The sequence below is a fragment of the Mobula birostris genome, chromosome 3 (assembly GCF_030028105.1).
Source record: "Mobula birostris isolate sMobBir1 chromosome 3, sMobBir1.hap1, whole genome shotgun sequence".
Classification (NCBI taxonomy): Eukaryota; Metazoa; Chordata; class Chondrichthyes; order Myliobatiformes; family Myliobatidae; genus Mobula; species Mobula birostris.
The window spans coordinates 3,615,055-3,637,321 of NC_092372.1; the positions used below are offsets into that span (position 1 = coordinate 3,615,055).

General features: G+C 46.0%; 1 protein-coding gene across 5 annotated transcripts in view; it reads left to right on the top strand.

Moving 5' to 3' along the window:
• Positions 1 to 22,267, top strand: part of gne (glucosamine (UDP-N-acetyl)-2-epimerase/N-acetylmannosamine kinase) — a 140,314-nt gene that overhangs the window by 114,450 nt on the left and 3,597 nt on the right. For 3 of the 5 annotated variants that reach the window (XM_072252154.1, XM_072252155.1, XM_072252156.1), the window contains exons 10-12: positions 1,351 to 1,533; positions 4,844 to 4,957; positions 12,767 to 18,206. In XM_072252154.1, coding sequence (XP_072108255.1) covers positions 1,351 to 1,533; positions 4,844 to 4,957; positions 12,767 to 13,002 — 533 coding nt within the window. In that variant the 3' untranslated portion in view covers positions 13,003 to 18,206. Of the gene's footprint in view, positions 1 to 1,350; positions 1,534 to 4,843; positions 4,958 to 12,766; positions 18,207 to 21,043; positions 21,332 to 22,267 lie in introns of those variants that run through there. The other 2 variants (XR_011885310.1, XR_011885311.1) reach the window with 2 other exon arrangements.

The window sequence follows — 22,267 nt, forward strand, 5'->3', positions numbered from 1 at the left end:
TGACTTCTGGCTGCTCACCCGCCGTTTCAGGATACTGTGGACACACTCAGAAGGGTCACGGACCCTGGCATCTGGGAGGCAACTACCATCCATTTTTCTTTTTAGTGTCCACAGAATCACCTACCTGTCCCCCCTAACTATAGAGTCTCCTCTTACTGCTGACATCCTCTCCATTCCCTACCCTTCTGAGCCAGAGGCACGGCCGCTGTTGCTTCCCCCCACCACAAAAATACTCAAAATGAAGTAGTTATTGTTGAAGGGGTGGCCACAGGGGTGTTCTCCTCTATCTGATGTTTTTCTTCCCTCTCCTGACAAGCACCCATTTTTCTTTAGCCTTGAGGTGACTACCTCCCTGTAGCTCCTGCCTACCACTGCTTCAATTTCCGAAGGTCATCGAGTTGCCAGTCTCGTACCTTAACATGGTCTCTAAGGGACTGCGCCTTAATGCACCCGGTGCAGATGTGACCATCAAGGTGTCTGGTCGTCTCCTGGAAATCCCACATCTGACACGCAGATCAGAAGACTGGCCCTGTAGGCATACCCTCTACTCTCTCAAGAGTTAACTGAGAAAAACAAAGTAAGAAATATGGAATGAACGTACCTACTTACCCTGCCTCCAGCTGTTCTCACCAAAGCCCTGTTGAGCCAAAGCTTTACCACTGTGACTCAGACCACTTGGACAATGACCAGATGGTACCCTTCTTTTATGGAGGCTGGATTTTTAAAACTCTTTGCCAGACATATGAGGAGCATTTGATGGCTCTGGGCCTGAAATTGCTGGAGTTTAGAAGAATGAGATGTTACCTCTTGAAAGTTATCAAATATTGAAAAGTCAAGATACAATGGATACGGAGAGGGTGTTTCCTATACTGGGGAATGAAGGGCCAGAGGGCACAGCCTCAGAATAGAGGAATATCCATTTAGAACAGAGATGGGGAGGTATTTCTTAAGCCAGTGGGTGATGAATCTGTGGAATTCATTGCCACAGATGGCTTTGGAGGCCAAGTTATTGAGTATATTTATTTAAAGTGAAGGTTGATAGGTTCTTGATTTGTCAGGGTGTCAAAGATTACGAAGAAAAGGCAGGTAATGGATTTGAGATGGATTTTAAACCAGTCATGATGGCATGGCTGAGCAGAGTCCATGGGGTAGGTGGCCTAACTCTGCTCCTATGTCTTAGGGTCTTATAGCTATGATAGCTCAGTACTGTTACCCAACCACTTTCACATCCTTCATCCCTTTACAACACAGTGATGCATTGATCTGTCCTGGGCTCTGAAATGTATGTTGTGATGATGGTGAAATAATTTGGAAAAGGGTGATTACTAACCAAAAATGTTACTGCGACAGGAATCGGAGGGGGAATTATCCAGAACAGCAACCTGATACACGGCAGCATGTTCTGTGCGGCTGAGCTCGGACACATCGTGGTATCGCTGGATGGGCCCGAGTGCATGTGTGGGGGCCGGGGTTGTATTGAGGCCTACGCGTCAGGCTTAGCATTGCAAAGAGAGGCCAAGAGGTTGCACGATGGTAAGTGATGGTCTGTTTCAAGGTATAATACCTCTTATTGATTTAAACAAGAGATTACACGATGTTGTCAGTCTGTTTCAAGGTAAAATACCTCTTATTGATTTAAACAAGAGATTACATGACATTGTCAGTCTGTTTCAAGGTATAATACCCCTTATTGATTTAAACAAGAGATTACACCATGTCAGTCTGCTTCAAGGTATAATACCCCTTATTGATTTAAACGAGATTACACGATGGAAAATTTCAGTCTGTTTCAAGATAAAATACCCCTTATTGATTTAAACAAGAGATTACACTGTGGCAAAGAGTTCGATAGATTCCACAGATTCGCCGTTCTCTGGCGAAAGAAATTCCTCCTCATCTCTGTTCTGAAAGGAAGCCCCTCTATTCTGAGGCTGTCCTCTGGTCATTGACTCTCCCACCGTAGTAAACATCGTCTCTACATCCACTCTGTTAAGGCCTTTCACCATTTTTTAGGTGTCAATGAGGTCACCCCTCATCCTTCTGAATTCTAGTGAGTACAGGCCCAGGGCCATCAATCACTTTTCATATGAGAAGCCATTCAATCCTGGAATCATTTTCATGAACCTCCTTTGAACCCTCCCCAGTTTCAGCACATCCTTTCTAAGAAAGGGGGCCCAAAACTGCACACAATACTGCAAGTGAGGCCTCACCAGTGCTTTATAAAGTCTCAACATTACATCCTTGCTTTTATATTCTAGTCCTCTTGAAATGAATGCTAACATTGCATTTGCCTTCCTCACCACAGACTCAACCTGCAAATTAACCTTTAGGGAATCTTACACAAGGACTCCCAAGTCCCTTTGTGTCTCAGTTTTTTTTGTATTTTCTCTCCACTTAGAAAATAGTCAGCCCTTTCATTTCTTCTACCAAAGTGCATCACCATACACTTCCCGACACTGTTTTCCATCTGCTATTTCTTTGCCCATTCTCCTAATCTAAGTCCTTCTGTAGCCTCTCTATATCCTCAAACCTACCTACCCCTCCACCTATCTTCATATCGTCTTGCAGACTTTGCAACAAAGACGTCAAATCCATCATTCAAATTATTGAATTATAATGTAAAAAAGAATCGGTCTCAACACAGACCCTGTGGAACACCACTAGTCACCGGCAGCCAGTCAGAAAAGGTTCCCTTTATTCCCACTCGTTGCCTCCTTACCAATCAGCCCCTGCTTTATCCATGCTAGAATCTTTCCTGGTATAGCCTGTAAAGCAGCCTCATGTGAGGCATGTTAGAAACGTAGAAACCCTACAGCACAATACAGGCCCTTCGGCCCACAAAGCTGTGCTGGAACATGTCCTTACCTTCGAAATTACCTTGTCAAAGATTTCTGAAAATCCAAGTACACAGTATGAACCAACCTTTGTCTATCCTCCTTATTATTTCTTCAAAGAATTCTAGCATATTTCCCCTTGAGGAAACCATGGTAACTACGGCCTATGTTATCACGTTTCCTCCAAGTACCCTGAGACCTCATCCTAAATAATCGACTCCAAAATCTTCCCAACCACTGAGATTTGTCTAACTGGCCTATAGTTTCATTGCTTCTGCCCTTCTCCCTTCTTGAAGAATGGAGTGACATTTCCAATTTTCCAGTCTCCCGGAACCATTCCAGAATCTAGTGATTCGTGAAAGATCATTACTAATGCCTCCATGATCTCGTCAGCCACCTCTTTCAGATCCCTGGGGTGTATACCATCTGGTCCAGATGACTTATCAACCTTCAGACCTTTCAGTTTCCCAAGAACCTTCTCTCTGGTAATGGTAACTTAACACTCTTCATGACCCCTGAGACCTGGAACTTCCGCCATACTGCTAGTGTCTTCCACAGTGAAGCTGTCGCAAAATACTTATTTAGTTCATCCACCGTTTTTTTTTATGCAATGGTGTCAGTCTGTTTTAAGTATAATACCCCTTATTGAGTTAAACAAGCAACCATACAAAGTAGCTTCAAACTGGAGTCCAAGAGCTAGTTGTTTGCCACATGGGCACAGTGATATCACAGCTCGGATTGTCGCTGTTTGAGGTTCAATTCTGGCATCCTTTGTAAAAGTTTGAACGTTATTCCTGTGAGCTGATAGGTTTCCTTCAGGTGCTGTAGTTTGCTCCCACAGTCCAAAGTTTGATATGCGTTGATATAAAACGGTTGATATGCTAATTAGTTGGCCATTGTAAATTCCCCTGGGATCAGGGTTAAAATGGTGGGTTGCCGGGTGGTGTGGCTAGTTGGGCCAGAAGGGCCTGTTGTGTGCTTTGTCTCTAAATCAATAAATGTAACTGTCCTTGTTCTGTGAACCTTGGATTCAAACAGATTCAATCACTCCCCCTCACCCTCCACACACTTCCTACCCACCTTCCCCTCAGCCCGTGAATGAGCACTGGATCTTGGTCTGTTCCCCTCACAGAAATGTGCAAAACCCTCCGTGCTAAAACTGGATGAGGCAGCTGACAAAGTGTGTGAGATGATAAGAGACTTGGATAAAGTGGATAGCTAGAGACGTTTTGGCAGGGTGGAAATGGTTAATACGAGTGGGCATAATTTTAAGGTCATTAGAGGAAAGTATAGGGGGGAATGTCAGAGGTAGATTTTTCACATGCAGTGTGGTGTGTCCATGAGACGCAATGCCGGGGTTGTGGTAGAGGCAGATACATTAGGGACATTTTAAGAAATTCACATGGATGACAGAAAAATGGAGTGTTATGCAGGAAGGAAGAGGTAGATTGATATTTAGAGCAGGTTAAAGCATTGTGAGCCAGTACTATGCTGCAGTGTTCTTGGTGTTATGTTGTCTATGTCCTAGGTGTCATGCTTTTGAACCACCACCCCGCTTCCCACTCGCCTGGATTCAATAACTGGGACCCTCTCATCATCGTGAGATGGTGTAGATAACAAATTCCACGTCACATGCCGGTGATATTAAACCTGATTCTGATTCTGAATTGACAGCTTTGTCTAGAAAACTGAATGCATTTCCTGTGTGCTCCATTTTTGCTTTGGCAGCTCAGTAGTGTAGTGTGGTTAGTGTAATGCTTTACAGCACCAACAATCCGGCTTCAGTCCTGATGCTGCCTGTCAGGCGTTTGCATGTTCTCCCTGTCACCGCATGGGTTTTCTCCAGGCTCTTCAGTCCAAAGGCGAACAGGTTAGCAGGTTAACTGGGCAGTGTGGGCTCGTGAAGGCCTGGAAAGGCTTGTTACTGTGCTGTATTTCTAAAATAAATCAAAGCATACCTGCTTGGTGATATGTTGCTCAGGAGAGTATTTCTGTTTTCCCTCTTTTAGAAGATTTGCTGCTGATGGGCGGAATGACAAAAAGTGGCGAGACCACTGGTGCAGTCGACCTCATTCGAGCTGCCAAACTTGGAAATGTTGAAGCTCAAAAGGTCCTCAAAACAGGTAACACACATTTGTTCTTGTCCTATTCGTTTTAAGGAGTATAATGTTGGTTGTTTGTTGTATCCGGCGATAAGAGGGAAACCTGTGCAGGAGAATTATCAAAGTGGAAAAGCCTTTGCAGTGCGACACTTCAAGTCTCTTGGCCTTGGAGGTCCGGGTCCAGTGGTATGTGTAGGTAGTTGGCACAAACTGGTGACTTCCTTGGTTACAGCGGACAACTCACTGCTATGGGCGGAAGTTCCCACTTGCTTCAAAAAGGCCACAATTATACCAGTGCCTAAGAAGAATAATGTGGGCTGCCTTAATGACTATCGCCCGGTAGCACTTACATCGACAGTGATGAAATACTCTGAGAGGTTGGTCATGACTAGACTGAACTCCTGCCTCAGCAAGGACCTGGACCCATTGCAGTTTGCCTATTGCCACAATAGGTCAATGGCTCTTCACATGGCCTTCGATCACCTGGACAACACAAACACCTATGTCAGGATGCTAACGGCAGGAATTCTGCAGATGCTGGAAATTCAAGCAACGCACATCAAAGTTGCTGGTGAATGCAGCTATAGTCGATGAACAGCATCCTGACGTAACACACTAGGAAGAGGTGCAGTCGACGTTTCAGGCCGAGACCCTTCATCCTGAAACATCGACTGCACCTCTTCCTAGAGATGCTGCCTGGCCTGCTGCGTTCACCAGCAACTTTTATGTGTGTTACGTCAGGATGCTATCCATTGACTATAGCTCAGCATTTAATACCATCATTCCCACAATCCTGATTGAGAAGTTACAGAACCTGGGCCTCTGTAACTCCCGCTACAATTGGATCCTCGACTTCCTAACTGGAAGACCACAGTCTGTGCAGATTGGTGATAACATCTCCTCCTCGCTGACGATCAACACTGACACACCTCAGGGGTGTGTGCTTAGCCCACTGCTCTACTCTCTGTATACACATGACTGTGTGGCCAGGCGTAGCTCAAATACCAACTATAAATTTGCTGACAATACAACCGTTGTTGGTAGAATCTCAGGTGGTGACAAGGGGGCGTACAGGAGTGAGATATGCCAACTAGTGGAGTGATGTCGCAGCAACAACCTGGCACTCAAGTAAGACAAAAGAGCTGATTGTGGACTTCAGGAAGGGTAAGACGAAGGAACACATACCAATCCTCATAGAGGGATCAGACGTGGAGAGAGTGAGCAGTTTCAAGTTCCTGGGTGTCGAGATCTCTGAGGATCTAACCTGGTCCCAGCATATCGATGTAGTTTTTGATTGAAGCACGACTGCGCAAGTCCGTGGACACCAGCGGGTTAGACTGGCGGGAAGAATATAAAAGAACACAAACACGAGGAAATCTGCAAATTCAAGCAACACACATCAAAGTTGCTGGTGAACGCAGCAGGCCAGGCAGCTTCTCTAGGAAGAGGTACAGTCAACGTTTTGGAAGGGTCTCGGCCCAAAACGTTGACAGTACCTCTTCTGAGAAACTATAAAAGAAGACAGCTTTATAGAGTGGGTGCCAGAGGAGTGGGCGATGAAGTAGAGGGAGAAAGAGCAGGAGGGTTTGGTTCAACGGGACTTTGGTGATAGTGGGTTGAGGTGAGGTAAGCTTCTTGTGAGGAACAGGAAGTATGTCTGTGAGGCCGGTGATCTGTACTGGGTGTCAGATGTGGGATGTCCAGGAGACTCACAGCCTCCCAGACTGCCACATCTGTGCCAGGTGCATCGAGCTCGAGCTCCAGCTCCTTAGGGACCGTGTCCAGGAACTGGAGATGCACCTTGATGACCTTCGTCTGGTCAGGGAAAGTGAGGAGGTGATAGAGAGGAGCAAGGGGACAAGTAGCCACACCGAGGCTGTGGGATACAGTACACCACAGCGTCACATACGGTTAGAATAACATGACTTCCATTGGCTCGCAAATGAATACAAGTCCCATTATCACTAATTATAACCCAAACATGCTGCTACAGAGAACCCCTTAATCAACATATAACATTACAGAGAAGTCATTTTGTTAGCCTTAAGGCTGATATATACTTGTGCGTCAAATGTATGCCGTAAGTACGGCATAGCTGCGTACCCTACACCGAACCCTATGCCGTAGCCTAACGCGCACCTCTCCCAAAATGTAACTACGCGACGCAGACCGAACAACTGTGATTGGTCCGCTTGGTAGCATTGCATTTCCTCCTGCGCTGCAACAGCTTCCCATTGGGCGACTGAAGGGCAGGGAAGGAACTCCGGCTGCAACGTTTTCCATAAAGCTTTACAGACCTGCAAAATTATGGAGGACCCTGTGCTTGACGCTAGTTTGTAGCTAGTATCATAAAATCTACCTGCCGACATCTGAAAATATTTGAAATGCATTTCCTTGTCCATGTATCTCAGTGGCCAGACAAGCACAGAAAATTCACCCTCCTTCAGTTTCAGTCGCCATTGTTTGAAGTTCGAGTTTCTTCGTGTTGAGTTTCAACATGAAGAAACTCAACAGTGTCATAGAAACCCCACCACCAACTAGCGTTTTGGTGGTGTATTGCAGACACACCAACACACAAGTATAAATGCTCACAACGGCGTAGCCCACTTGCGTAGGCTACGGTGTAAGCTAGTACATACAAGTATAAATAAGCCTTTACAATTAACATTACAGTTAGTATTACTGAGAACCCTACATACAGTAAACCACAGCGTCACTGACCTGGGATCGACCCTGAACTCACTCACTGAGCGTTGACTGCCATGGCCCACACACGCCTGTTTCGGGTCAAGTGGATCAATTCATTAGTATTCATTTCCAGTCCTCTAGCTGCTGTCTCCATCATCATTTGTCTTTGCCTTCCTCTTGCTTTCTCCCCTTCAATCTTTCCCATAATTACTGTGCATTCTAACTCCTCTTTGCTAATCACATGTCCAATGAAGTTACGTTGCCTTTTCTTATCTCATACATTACTTCTCTTTTTGTGTTTGCTCTGTTCATGACATCCTTGTTAGATATTCGTTTTGTCCATGATATTATTTGCATCCTCCTCAAAACCCTTATCTCTGCTGCTTCAATTCGTTTCCTCGTTACTAGATATTGTCCAACATTCTGAGCCATATAACATTACTGGATAACTGTAACATTTCAGTACTCTGAAGCGGGCTGTCATGCCTAGTTCAGTATTGGTCAGTATAGTCTTCATTTTCGTAAAGGTGTCTTTTGCCATCCCTATTCTTCTTTTGATGTCCAAGTTGCACCTGCCATCTGATGTCACCCAGCTTCCTAAGTAGCAAAAGTTCTGTACTTGTTTTATGTCTTCCCATTTATTCTCAGCCTGTAGATAGGATTCTCCTTCTTTTTGGATATCACCATACATTCTGTCTTTTTGCGATTGATAGATAGACCCATTTTTACACTCATTATTTTTTGTAATATTTTTTCACTGTACACATTAAATAAATCAGGGGAGAAAACACACCCTTGTCTAAAGCCTCTCTTGATTTTCCTAAACTAACTCACTTCTCCATCTATTCTTACAGTGGCAGTTTGTTCCCAGTACAGATTTCTGATTAGGCAGAGGTCTTTCGAATCTAGATCTAGCGTTTCCTGTAATATTTCAAATAACTTATTGTGCTTCACTTTATCAAATGCTTTTGTGTAGTCGATAAAACAAACAAACAAATCTTTTTGCACTTGAATTGCTCGTTCTGATAGTATCCTTAACAGCAATATTGCGTTTCTTGTACCTTTGTCTTTCACAAAACCACATTGTTCTTTACCCATTTCGGCTTGCATCTTACTTTTAGCTCTTGTCATCAAAATTCTTAGAAGTATCTTAGTGATGTGACTCACTAAACTTATGCTCCTATGTAATTCACATTCTATTGCTCCAGGTTTCTTAGGCAGAGTGATAAGTACTGATTTTTTTCATCTCTTCTGGTATTATTCCAGTCTCATACATGTCATTGATTAAATCAGTAAGTTTTTCAATTCCATAATCTTCAAGGGTGATAATTTGTTCTGTTACTAATTGATCAGGAGCTGCTGCGTTTCCTTTCTTCATCTTATTTATTCCATTATGAACTTCAGATTTTAAAATACTTGGACCTTCAATGTTCTTCTTAATTTCTGGGTTTTTGCCTTGATCGTCTTCAAACAATTCCTCCAGTAAACCACAGTGTCACTGGCCCGGGATTGACCCTGACCGCAGTCACTGTCTGTACAGTAAACCAGTGTCACTGGCCCGGGATTGACCCTGACCTCAGTCACTGTCTGTACAGTAAACCAGTGTCACTGGCCCAGGATTGACCCTGACCTCAGTCACTGTCTGTACAGTAAACCACAGTGTCACTGGCCCGGGATTGACCCTGACCTCAGTCACTGTACAGTAAACCACAGTGCCACTGGCGCGGGATCGGTCCTGACCTCAGTCACTGTCTGTACAGTAAACCACAGTGTCACTGGCCTGGGATCAGTCCTGACCTCAGTCACTGTCTGTACAGTAAACCACAGTGTCACTGGCCTGGGATCGGTCCTGACCTCAGTCACTGTCTGTACAGTAAACCACAGTGTCACTGGCCTGGGATCAGTCCTGACCTCAGTGACTGTCTGTACAGTAAACCACAGTGTCACTGGCCCAGGATCGACCCTGACCTCAGTCACTGTCTGTACAGTAAACCACAGTGTCACTGGCCCGGGATTGACCCTGACCTCAGTCACTGTCTGTACAGTAAACCACAGTGTCACTGGCCCAGGATTGACCCTGACCTCAGTGACTGTCTGTACAGTAAACCACAGTGCCACTGGCGCGGGATCGGTCCTGACCTCAGTCACTGTCTGTACAGTAAACCACAGTGTCACTGGCCTGGGATCAGTCCTGACCTCAGTGACTGTCTGTACAGTAAACCACAGTGTCACTGGCCTGGGATCAGTCCTGACCTCAGTCACTGTCTGTACAGTAAACCACAGTGTCACTGGCCTGGGATCAGTCCTGACCTCAGTCACTGTCTGTACAGTAAACCACAGTGTCACTGGCCCAGGATCGACCCTGACCTCAGTCACTGTCTGTACAGTAAACCACAGTGTCACTGGCCCGGGATTGACCCTGACCTCAGTCACTGTCTGTACAGTAAACCACAGTGTCACTGGCCCGGGATTGACCCGACCTCAGTCACTGTACAGTAAACCACAGTGCCACTGGCGCGGGATCGGTCCTGACCTCAGTCACTGTCTGTACAGTAAACCACAGTGTCACTGGCCTGGGATTGACCCTGACCTCAGTCACTGTCTGTACAGTAAAGCACAGTGTCACTGGCCCGGGATTGACCCTGACCTCAGTCACTGTCTGTACAGTAAACCACAGTGTCACTGGCCCGGGATTGACCCTGACCTCAGTCACTGTCTGTACAGTACAGTACAACACAGAGCCACTACCATACCTTAAGGATAAGGCGATTGGACAGCCAGAGAATTTTTTGCAGGTGAAAATGGCTAATGCAAGCGGGTATAACTTAAGGTTAGTAGTGGGATGTCAGAGGTGAGTTTTGTACGCAGAGTGGAACACACTACTGGGGTGGTGGTAGAGGTAGATATATCAGGGGATTTCAAGATATTGTTGGGCACAGAGAAATGGAGGGCTTTGTGGGAGGGAAGGGTTAGATTGATTTTAAAAGTTGGCATAACATCGTGGGCCAAGAATCTGTACTGTGCTGTAATATTCTGTGTAAGGGGGGAAAGATGAAGTGGGAAATTACGGAAATATTTATGGAGAAGGAAGGGTGTTGACATGAAAATGTCCAAGAGACTGCAGTGTGTCAGAGGGAAGGAAGTGCTCTTCCTTGAAAGTTCCAACAAGGTTTCAACATTTGGGAGAAGCTTGGATGGGTGCCTGGATGGTAGGGGCATGGAGGGCTCTGGTCCTGGTGCAGGTCGATAGGAGGAGGCAGTTTAAATGAATTGGCACAGACTAGATGGGCCTATGGGTCTGTTTATTTGCTGTACTCTTCTATGACTCTGTGGTCAGAGGCCCTGAGATAGAGGGGTGGATGTGGTGGTGATTTTGTGATAGGACCATAAGATACAGGAGCAGAATTAGGCCATTTGGCCTATCGAGTCTGCTCTGCCATTCCATCATGACTGATTTATTATCCCTCTCAATCCCATTTTCCTCCCTTCTCCCTGACCTTTGACATCTCTTTTTTAAATACATCCATCTGTGGTAATGAATTCCCCAGATTCACCACCCTCTGGCTAAAGAAATTCCTCCTTATCTCTGTTCTGAAAAGGACGTCCTTCTATTCCAAGGCTCTGCCCTCTGGCGATGGGTCACTGGAACACACTGAAGAGGTGTTGTATTCTGATATTTAAATCCAAGATTCTTTTAGAGGTCAGAAAAGAAGCACAAATCTTGTTGCTTCATGCTTGTGTACTTAAGTGTCCATAGAACAAAAAGAAATTGAACCAAACAGTAACAGAGGTCTGTGAAGCCAAGAGAGACAAAAGAACTAAGGCTACATCCACACTGGACCGGATAATTTTGAAAACGCAGATTTCGCATAAAAACGATAGGCATCCACACCAGGCGTTTTTGAAAATACCTCTGTCCACATTAAAACGGATATTTGGGCGAATCTCCTCCTACTGGGCATGCGCAGGACACACAGAAAACAAGCGAAGAGGAAACGGTACACTTGGTGCGTGTTTGTCCAGTACAGACTAGAAAAACTTAAAAGGAAATTGCCAAATGGTATACTTGGTGCACATTTGTCCAGTTACGGACTAGAAAAACTTAAAAGGAAATTGCAAACGAAAGACTTGGTGCACATTTGTCCAGAAACATTTCCTACAGCCATCATCTCTTTACCGATGAAAGGGACGACAGCTACAACTAAATGCAATAAGGCTTGTTACTGAGCAAAAGTGAAATTTGCTGTTACCTCATTTGTTTGCCTTTACTTTTGCCATGTCTTTGTGTATTATTTTGCTGTATTTAACGTGCAATAAAACGAATTACAGGGCAAAAGTGACAATTGCATCTATTGAATATTTGCACAAGCAATACATTAATAAAGCACCTTGTTAAATGTATAAAACATGTCTGCATCAGTGTTATCTTGTATTTCCACACAATGTTACATTAGGCTGTTACACATCTATTGTCAGATATTGTTGTTGTGGTGTTGGAGGTTGTGTTCAAGAAAACTATGAAATGCTGCGCTGCCACCACCATTTGTTCCGGCACGTCACGACAGCAGTTTTAAAAGTATCCGGTTACCCCGTACACTACAACGGCCAGCCAATGTCTTCAGATTTACACACTCTGGAGAGTGTTTTAGAAAAGCTCCGTTTTCGGGGGAGGAAAACGCCGTTTCAGTGTGGACGGAGGGTCAAAACGAAGAGAAAAAGCTTCAGTTACGGATTTATCCGGTCTAGTGTGGACGTAGCCTGAGATGGTTCTGCTTTGTGGTCAGTTATTTTATACCCATAGAAAACGAAAATTCCATTCAAATTTATAGATAAGATCAACCAATGAGATAGCTCTTATTCAAATAATGTACTACCAAGTGAAGCTTCCAGAATCGTGCCCGTATGATATCCACTAGGGGAACACACTGAGCTTGCATGTGCTTATTGTGACCACTAGGATACATAATAAATTGTTATATGCATATAGAAACTGCTTAAAATGCAAGAGGATAATTGTTAAACAGCAAAAAAAATTACAATTAAGCAGTCCAATCTAAGAATTAACAGTCTGGTCCAGCAAAGGTCATTGTTTGAACTATTGTGTTGTAATGTTTCTTAATGGGATCTCATTCTCACCCACAGCTGGCTGTGCTCTTGGGCTTGGCATTGTGAACATCCTGCACACAGTGAACCCCTCTCTGGTGGTGCTGTCTGGGGTCCTGGCTGCCCATTATGAGGACGGTGTGAAAGAGGTGATCAGCCAGCGGGCTCTGCGCTCAGCACGCACGGTGGAAGTGGCCGTCTCCAGCCTGACTGAACCAGCACTGCTCGGAGCCGCCAGTATGGTCTTAGATTACGCCACACGCCGAACCTATTAACCCCGCAGAATCTCTCACTTATGCCGTCTCCATTATTTAATATTTATTCACCGTTCAATGTGACTGCTCCTCTTGGCTGCCCAGCCATCGGCAGCCATGTCTACAGCTGCTGAGTACAGGATGGATCAGAGTAAAGATTCACATCAGGTTGTGGGATGGTTTATAAACTGCCTTTGGCTCGAGTTAATGTTCTGCCAATTGCAAAGTGATAACGTTCTGTTCCAATCAAACCCAGCTCTCAGAGTCCAGCCAACGACATACCCTGGCATCCCTCCTGAAATGAATGATGTTTCTGGCCTGAGGTGAGGCCGCTCGGTAAGAGGTAAGGCTAGTGTAGGTATGAGTCATTTCCCACTAGCTCCCATTATCCAGTATTTAAGAAGGAGGCTATTTGGCTCATCACATTTGTGCAATCCCCTTGGTCCCATTTTCTCTCCTTACTGTTCTGTCACCATAAGGTGCCCACCAGTCCAGTAATGACCCCATTACCATTTCCATCAGTCTCTCTTTTTTTCCCCCTGTAAAATGAATAAAAGGTCCTTTTTGGCCTTGACTTTAGAGTCACAGAGTCACACTCTACAGAAACAGGTCCATGTATGAGATTCTGGAGATGCTGCAAATGCAGAATAACACACACAAAATGGTGCTGGAACTCGGCAGTCCAGGCAGCATCTGTGGAAAAGAGTACAGTCGATGTTTCGGGCCGAGACTGTTCAGCAGGACAGGAAAGGAAAGGGGCAGAAACCAGAAACAGGTCATTTAGCTCTCCAGGTCTATGTTAACTAACGAGCACCCATTTCCAGTAATTCTGTTGTCCAGCACCTGATTCATTGCCTTCCGTGCTATATACACACACACACACGCTGCAAAGCATTTGAGTTGTCGGTGTCCAGGGACCCACACTAACTTTCATCACATTTGATTGATTTCCTGATGTAAAACAAAGTGTTCATCTTGTCCTTCCTTGCAGGTTACCCAATGTTCTCTCTGGTCATTCTTAGAGTCACAGAAGAGAATCAGGTCCTTCAGCCACTCTAGTCTGTGCTGAACCAGTAATCTGCCTAGTCCCATCAAACTGCACCTGGACCATTGCCCTCTATACCCCTCTCATCCATGTACCTATCCAAATTTCCCTTCAATGTTGACATTGACCCCTATATCCACCACTCCTGCTGGCAGCTCATTCCATCCACACCCTCACCATCTTCTGAGTGAAGAAGCTTCACTTCCTGTTTCCCTTAAACTTTCCACCTTTCACCCTTAACCCATGACCCCTAGTTGTAGTCTCTTACAACCTCAGTGGAAAAAGCCTGCTTGCATTTACCCTATCTATACCCCTCATAATTTACATAGAAACCTACAGCACAATACAGGCCTTTCGGCCCACAATGCTGTGCTGAACATGGCCTTACCTGAGAAATTACTGAGGGTTACCCGTAGCCCTCTGTTTTTCTGAGCTCCATGTACCTATCCAAATGTCTCTTAAAAGACCCTATCATATCTGCCTCCACCACCGTTGTTGACAGCCCATTCCATGCACTCACCACTCTCTGCGTGAAAAACTTACCCCTGATATCTCCTGTGTACCTATTTCCAAGCACCTTAAAACTGTGCCCTCTCATGTTAGCCATTTCAGCCCTGGGGAAAAGCCTCTGACTATCCACACAATCAATGCCTGTCATCATCTTGTACACCTCTATCAAGTCACCTCTATCAGGACTCGGACCCCAAGATCCTTCCGATCCTCCACACTGCCAAGGTTCTTACCATTAATACTATATTCTGCCATCATATTTGACCTACCAAAATGAACCATTTTAGACTTACCTGGGTTGAACTCCATTTTGCTGCAAGTTTGTCATTGTCATCATGGTCCATAAGACCATAAGTCATTGGAGTAGAATTAGGCCCCTCTGCCTACTGAGTCTGTTCTGCCATTGAACTGTTGCTGCTAGGTTAACAAATTTCACGACACATGCCGGTGATAATAGACCTGATTCTGATTCTAACTGGAGCAGAATTAGGCCCCTCTGCCTACTGAGTCTGTTGTGCCATTCCATTGCGCCTGATTATTACCCCTCCCAATCCCAATCTCCTGCCTTCTCCCTGTAACCTTTGATGCCCTGACTAATCAAGAACCTATCAATCTCTGTTTTAAATATGCTCAAGACTTGTCCTCCGCAGCTAGCCATGGCAATGACTTCCACAGATTCACTATTCTCTGGCTGAAGAAATTCGTTCTCACCTCTGTTACAAAGAGATGTCCTTCTGTTCCCAAAACTGCCCACCGGTCCCAGAATCAACCGCTGTGGGAAACACCCACTCTGTCAAGCCTTTCAATATCCGATGGGTTTCAGTGAGTTCCCCCCCCCGCCAATTCTTTTAAACCCCAGTGAACATGGGCCCAGCGCCATCAAATGCTCCTCATACATTAACCCTTTCATTCCTGAGTTCATTCTCATAAACCCTGTCTGGACCCTCTCCAATGCCAGCACATCTTTTCTTAGATAAGGGGGCAAAACTGCTCCCCTTTGCCATATTGGCTGCTTTCAGTTGCGGCCTGTAGGAACCTTTGCCCTTCTGTGGTCCTGTCATATTTCCCGCTGGCAGATTTGTCCCATGTCTCTGGGGCCAGGTCTTCCACTGAGGTGCCTCCAAACGAGAACCCAAGCAGGGTGCTGCTGGATTTCTCAATCAGAATATCACAGGCACTTGTCCTGAAATTAGTTCTTTTGTGGCAGCGGTACATTGCAATACGTAATAATTTTTAAAGCTATGAATTACATCAGAAACATTAGCTGTGGAGATTGCGGAAGCAGTAGCGATGATCTTTCAAAAGTCGATAGATTCTGGCGTGGTTCCGGAGGACTGGAAGATTGAAAATGTCACTCCGCTATTTAAGAAGGGGGCAAGGTAGCAAAAAGAAAATTATAGACCTGTTAGCTTGACATTGGTGGTTGGGAAGTCGTTGGAGTCGATTGTCAAGGATGAGGTTGCAGAGTACCTGGAGGCAAATGACAAGACAGGCAAAACTCAGCATGGATTCTTTAAAGGAAAATCCTGCCTGACAAACCTATCACAATTTTTTGAGGAAATTACAAGTAGGCTAGACAAGGGAGATGCAGTGGATGTTGTATATTTGGATTTGCAGAAGGCCTTTGACAAGATGCCACACATGAGGCTACTTAACAAGATAAGAGCCCATGGAATTATGGGAAAGTTACATACGTGGATAGAGTGTTGGCTGATTGGCAGGAAACAGAATGTGGGAATAAAGGGATCTTATTCTGGTTGGCTGCCGGTTACCAGTGGTGTTCCGCAGGGATCAGTGTTGGGGCTGCTTTTTTTTACATTGTACATCAACAATTTGGATTATGGAATAGATGGCTTTGTGGCTAAGTTTGCTGACGATACGAAGATAGGTGGAGGGGCCGGTGGTGCTGAGGAAACAGAGAGTCTGCAGAGAGATTTGGATAGATTGGAAGAATGGGCAAAAAAGTGGCAAATGAAATACAATGTTGGAAAGTGTATGGTTATGCACTTTGGCAGAAGAAATAAACGGGCAGACTATTATTTAAATGGGGAAAGAATTCAAAGTTCTGAGATGCAACGGGACTTGGGAGTCCTCATACACGATACCCTTAAGGTTAACCTCCAGGTTGAGTCGGTGGTGAAGAAGGCGAATGCAATGTTGGCATTCATTTCTAGAGGAATAGAGTATAGGAGCAGGGATGTGATGTTGAGGCTCTATAACGCACTGGTGAGACCTCACTTGGAGTACTGTGGGCAGTTTTGGTCTCCTTATTTAAGCAAGGATGTGCTGACGTTGGAGAGGGTACAGAGAAGATGCACTAGAATGATTCCAGGAATGAGAGGGTTAACATATGAGGAACGTTTGTCCACTCTTGGACTGTATTCCTTGGAGATTAGAAGAATGAGGGGGAGACCTCATAGAAACATTTCGAATGTTGAAAAGCATGGACAGTGTGGATGTGGCAAGTTGTTTCCCATGATGGGGGAGTCTAGTACGAGGGGGCATGACTTAAGGATTGAAGGGCGCCCATTCAGAACAGAAATGTGAAGAAATTTTTTTAGTCAGAGGGTGGTGAATCTATGGAATTTGTTGCCACGGGCAGCAGTGGAAGCCAAGTCATTGGGTGTATTTAAGGCAGAGATTGATAGGTATCTGAGTAGCCAGGGCATCAAAGGTTATGGTGAGAAGGCGGGGGAGTGGGACTGAATGGGAGAACGGATCAGTTCATAATAAAATGGCGGAGCAGACTCGATGGGCCGAATGGCCTACTTCTGCTCCTTTGTCTTATGGTCTTATTAAGCAATTAAATTATGTAAATAGTTCAAAAAGAGAGCAAAATTACTGAGGTAGTGCACATGGGTTCAACGTCCATTCAGAAATCTGATGGCGGAGGGGAAGAAGCTGTTCCTGAAATGTGGAGTCTTTAGGCTCCTGTACTTCGTCCTTGATGGTAGAAATGAGAAGAGGGCATGTACTGGGAGATGATAAATGCTGCCTTAGGCACCATTTTTTGAAGGTGCCCTCGATGTTGGGGAGGCTTGTATCCATGATGCAGTTGGCTGAGTTTACAACTTTCTGCAACTTTTTCCAATCCTGTGTGGTGGCCCCTACCAGAGGGAAACGTAACCAGTTAGAATGCTCCCCACAGTACATCTTTAGAAATCTGTGAGAGTCACTGGTGATGTACCGAGCCTCCGCAAACTCCCACTGAGAGGCAGCTTTCTTGCAATTGCACAATGTGTTGGACCAGGTCAGGTCTTCAGAGGTGTTGACACCTTGTTCAGAAGGTGATATGTAACTGATGCCAGAGGCTGTAAGGGGTGGGTGGGGGGTGGTGAACAGTGTGGTAGTGTTCAGGGCTCTGTGAGCACCAGAAATTAGTACAAGTAGGCCACTTGGCCCTTCATTCCTTCCCCATCATTCAGAATGATTCACACCTCTCCTCCCTCCAGGGCCCTGTCCTGCCTTATGTTCAGGCCAGGGCATCTAGGACCTTGCACGACGGGTGGGCATCTTGATGAGGCCTCGGAAAGCAGGGCAGCACTGACATCTGTGGAGATTCAAGAGGGTCTCCGGGGCCAATACAATGCGCAGAGTCAGTAACAGTGAGACTACCTCTGCTTTCCAGTGAATAGGATACAAGAGGGTGGGGTGGGGACAGGTGCACTGTGGTGGGTGGCTGAGGTGAGATGAGGGTGGGGACTGATGGACTGGAGGGTGGGGTGAAAGATGTGTACAGGGGTAGGGTGGGGACAGGTGTACTGTGGTGGGTGGCTGGGGTGAGATGTACAGGGGAGGGTGGGGACTGATGGACTGGAGGGTGCGGTGAGATGGATATGTACGGGGGAGGGTGGGGACTGATGGACTGGAGGGTGGGGTGAAAGATGTGTACAGGGCAGGGTGGGGACAGGTGCACTGCGGTGGGTGGCTGGGGTGAGATGGATATGTACAGGGGAGGGTGGGGACTGACGGACTGGAGGGTGGGGTGATATGGATATGTACAGGGGAGGGTGGGCACTGACGGGCTGGAGAGTGGGGTGAAATGGATATGTACAGGGGGAGGGTGGAGACTGATGGACTGGAGGATGGGTGAGATGTTCAGGGGAGGGTGGGGACTGATGTGTGCGTAGGCTAGAGTAGGGAACAGCTGTGAGTCAGGCTCAGACCAGTGGCCTTGAAATAGATGTATCCCGTGAATTCTCTTCACCCTCTGAACTAATGTGTTGGCTTGACCATTGCATTGGGTTGGGACTGAACGTTTTTGGTACGAGCTGAATCCGAGGTGTTTACTGCAGGGATAAACAGTGTTTCAACACATTTACTGCTGTCTGTTGGCGGTGGGAGAGGTGAGAATTAACTGGCCAACCTTCCCCTCCCCTGGACTTCAGACAAGTGAATATCTGTGCTGGCTGCCTGCACCTTCCTCACGTTCCTGTGAGGATTTATCTGTAGATTGTTGAACTGTATACTACACATGGTGAAATGAAGCAGTTTCCGAGGTTTGACTCGGCGAGCGGGACAACACACACACACACACACCTGCCCTTTGTAACTTTACAAACTCTTGAGCGGTCCCCTGGGCCAGCCTGCTCAGACACAAAGGCAACAGCAGATGCAGACTCCTTGCTGTTTGTCACGGTCTTCCCTCTGTGTGTGACAGTTTTCTGCTGGTCGCCTGCTCCCACCGCTTGATGTTAAGTATGAACCCTCACTTGGGGAGTAACTCACCTCTGCCTGAGGCAGGAGGAGCTGAAATTAACTGACACAGCAGTTTGCACAAGTCTGGGCTGGACACTTAGTGCAGCTTTGGAGATGCTCACACTGATAGACGGCTGGACAGAAGAGAGAGCGGGGGCGCTGTCACTGACAGACGGCTGGAGAGAGGAGCGGAGCGATCGGGAGCTTGGGGGAAGGGTGCCCTCACTTTCCTACTTGCATTTGACCATAAGGTACAGGAGCAGAATTAGGCCATCTGGCCCAGTGAGTCTGCTCCTCCATTTCATCTCTTACTGGCTAACAGCTTAATGATGATTGTAAATTGTCCTGTGATCAGGCCGGAGTTGAATCGGTGGGTTGCGGCGAGGTGTGGTTCAGTGGGCCGGAAAGGTCTGTTCCCGCTGTATCTCTAAATAAGTGATCTGGTGACCTGGGTTATGTTGAGAAAATATTTGCAAGTCGTTTGAAGCTTTTTGGGATTTGCTGTTGTGATGGTAGAAACTGTGAAAACACAAGGATTTCTCCAAAAAAAAAATCCATTTGAAAATAAATTGTTAGGCTGCGTTAGTCCATTGAAAGTTGCTACATTTCGGGATGAAATGTCAACTCTCGGCTGTTTGAACGTATTTCTGGTGTTTTCTAATGTTTGTTTGCTTGGTTACAGACTCATTCCTTGACAGCTTGTCTTTAACCTTAAACACTATGGCACCACCCCCCTGTATTTTGTGTGTAAATAAAAGTATTTAGGCAAACCTGAAATAAAAAAATGGTGGTTGACAGAAAATTAATGTAATGTAAAAAGTCTTGTGAAAGACTGAAAAAAAGAAACACGAGAAGATTTATATTTTTATTTAAGGGAGCAATTCAGGAACTTGTGGGATTAATTCATCCAATAACCGATTACCAATGTAACAAATACTGAATCGCCCATTAATTGTGGAATTGAATTCAAGAGTTGCAAGGTAATGTTTCAGCTCTGTAAAACTGATTGAGAATAGGTTGAGTGAACTCGCCCTTTTCTCCTTGGAGCGATGGAGGATGAGAGGTGACCTGATAGAGGTGTATAAGATGATGAGAGGCATTAATGGTGTGGATAGTCAGAGGCTTTTCCCCAGGGCTGAAATGGCTATCACGAGAGGGCATAGTTTTAAGGTGCTTGGAAGTAGGTTCTGAGGGGATGTCGTTTTTTACGCAGAGAGGCCTAGGAAATTTCTAAAGGGCCTTCATTGTGCTGTAGGTTTTCTGTAGTTGACCACAATCGGAGTAATGTGTTCAGTTCTGGTTTCCTCCTTATAGGAAGGGTGTGGAAGCTTTAAAGAGGCTGCAGAGGAGATTTACCAGGTTGCTGCCTGGATTAGAGAGCATGTTTTATGAAGATAGGTTAAGAGTTTTTTCCTTGAGAGCAAAGGTAATGACAGAAGTGTATTAAAACTGTTAGAAGAGACCCTGCACCTTTTCCCTCGGGTTGCATTGGTCAGTACCAAAGGACATATGCTTAAGGTGACTGGAGGAAAGTACTGGAGGGGTGGGAGAGATATCAGAGGCGAGTACAGTATTTTGTTTACATAGAAAATGGCTGTGACAATTTCATTAAATGCCTCAGAGAAAACAATTGCCCTGCTCTGTATCCTGAACCTCTTCTGCACCCTTGGAAGCTATAGTGTGGCAATCCGAATCAGACTAACCTGAAATTTGCGGTGGACTAGTTAAACGAAAGTAAATACAAAAAAGAGCAAAATAGTCGGGAAGGGATTGCGGAAACTTTGTGTAATGTTTTTAACGCTCTTGCAGATCGATAATATCCGCTAGAGAGCAACACGTTGTTCAACAGCAGTGATAAGATAAACTGTTACTGAACAGGGGAGAGTCCCCACTACCACAAATTTTGCAGTCGAGTATCCCGCCCGCAGGCGTCAGCACACCCGAAGTGCAATGGGACTGGGAGAGCCGGTGAAGATCGTCCACCTTGAAGCCACAGCAATCCAGTGGCACCTTGCTCCCTACGTTACACTCTTTCAAACCTCGCACACTGAAGTCGGATGGTGTTCCTGATCCCAGCCCCAGGAGTGGAAGCGCTGGTCTCTGCAGCCATCGCCGCTGCACGGGGGGGGGGGGGGGGTTGGGGGAGTGCCGGATTACGAGCCGAACCACACCAGGCTCCCCCCCCCCCCCCCCCGTGTCAGCACTGCGAGGCCCGCCGTGCCCTGGAATGAACGCCGGGGATCGCAGCTCTCGATCACGGCTCAGGTGTGTTGTACCTTGGCGCCGGATATCACGTAACAGAAGGGCACCCATCAGCACCTTTCTGACCACGATCTCCCCCCTGGGTGACAGGCCGGATATCACGTGTCAGGAGGGGCACCTATCAGCACCTTTGTGATCACGGTCTCTCCGCTGACTGACAGGTAAGGGTGCTCTGGGCTGGCTGCCACGTGAACACAGGCTTTCCCAATACTCCTTAATAACAGCATTTTCAAGGTCTATTTCTTATAAATTCACATACTCCTGCCCCGAAGTTATTAGCCTATGTGTTCCTATTCTATGTCGTTTGTCTTGGGTTGTAGTGTTGTTGATACTTTCCCTCACCGTAATATTTGCATATCTTCTAAAAAAGAAAAAACAGTTTTTATTAACGCAACACACATCAAAGTTGCTGGTGAACGCAGCAGGCCAGGCAGCATCTCTAGGAAGAGGTACAGTCGACGTTTCAGGCTAAGAAAGTGAGGGGGGGGGGAGGTTCTGTTGGCCGTTTAGTAAATGCCTATTTCCGCAGCGAGCCACAGGGTGTCGCTGTAGAGGCGATGGGGTTCCATCGAACAGTATAGTCCATTCAGCCTAGCATGGTCTGCTGACCCTTATAAACGAGGAGGGTTTAACCTAATGTCGCAGGGGAACTGGTGGGAACTGGAGTGAAAGGACTCAGGATACTTTATTGTCGCCAAACAATTGGTACTAGAACGTACAATCATCACAGCGATATTTGATTCTGCGCTTCACACTCCCTTGATTACAAAT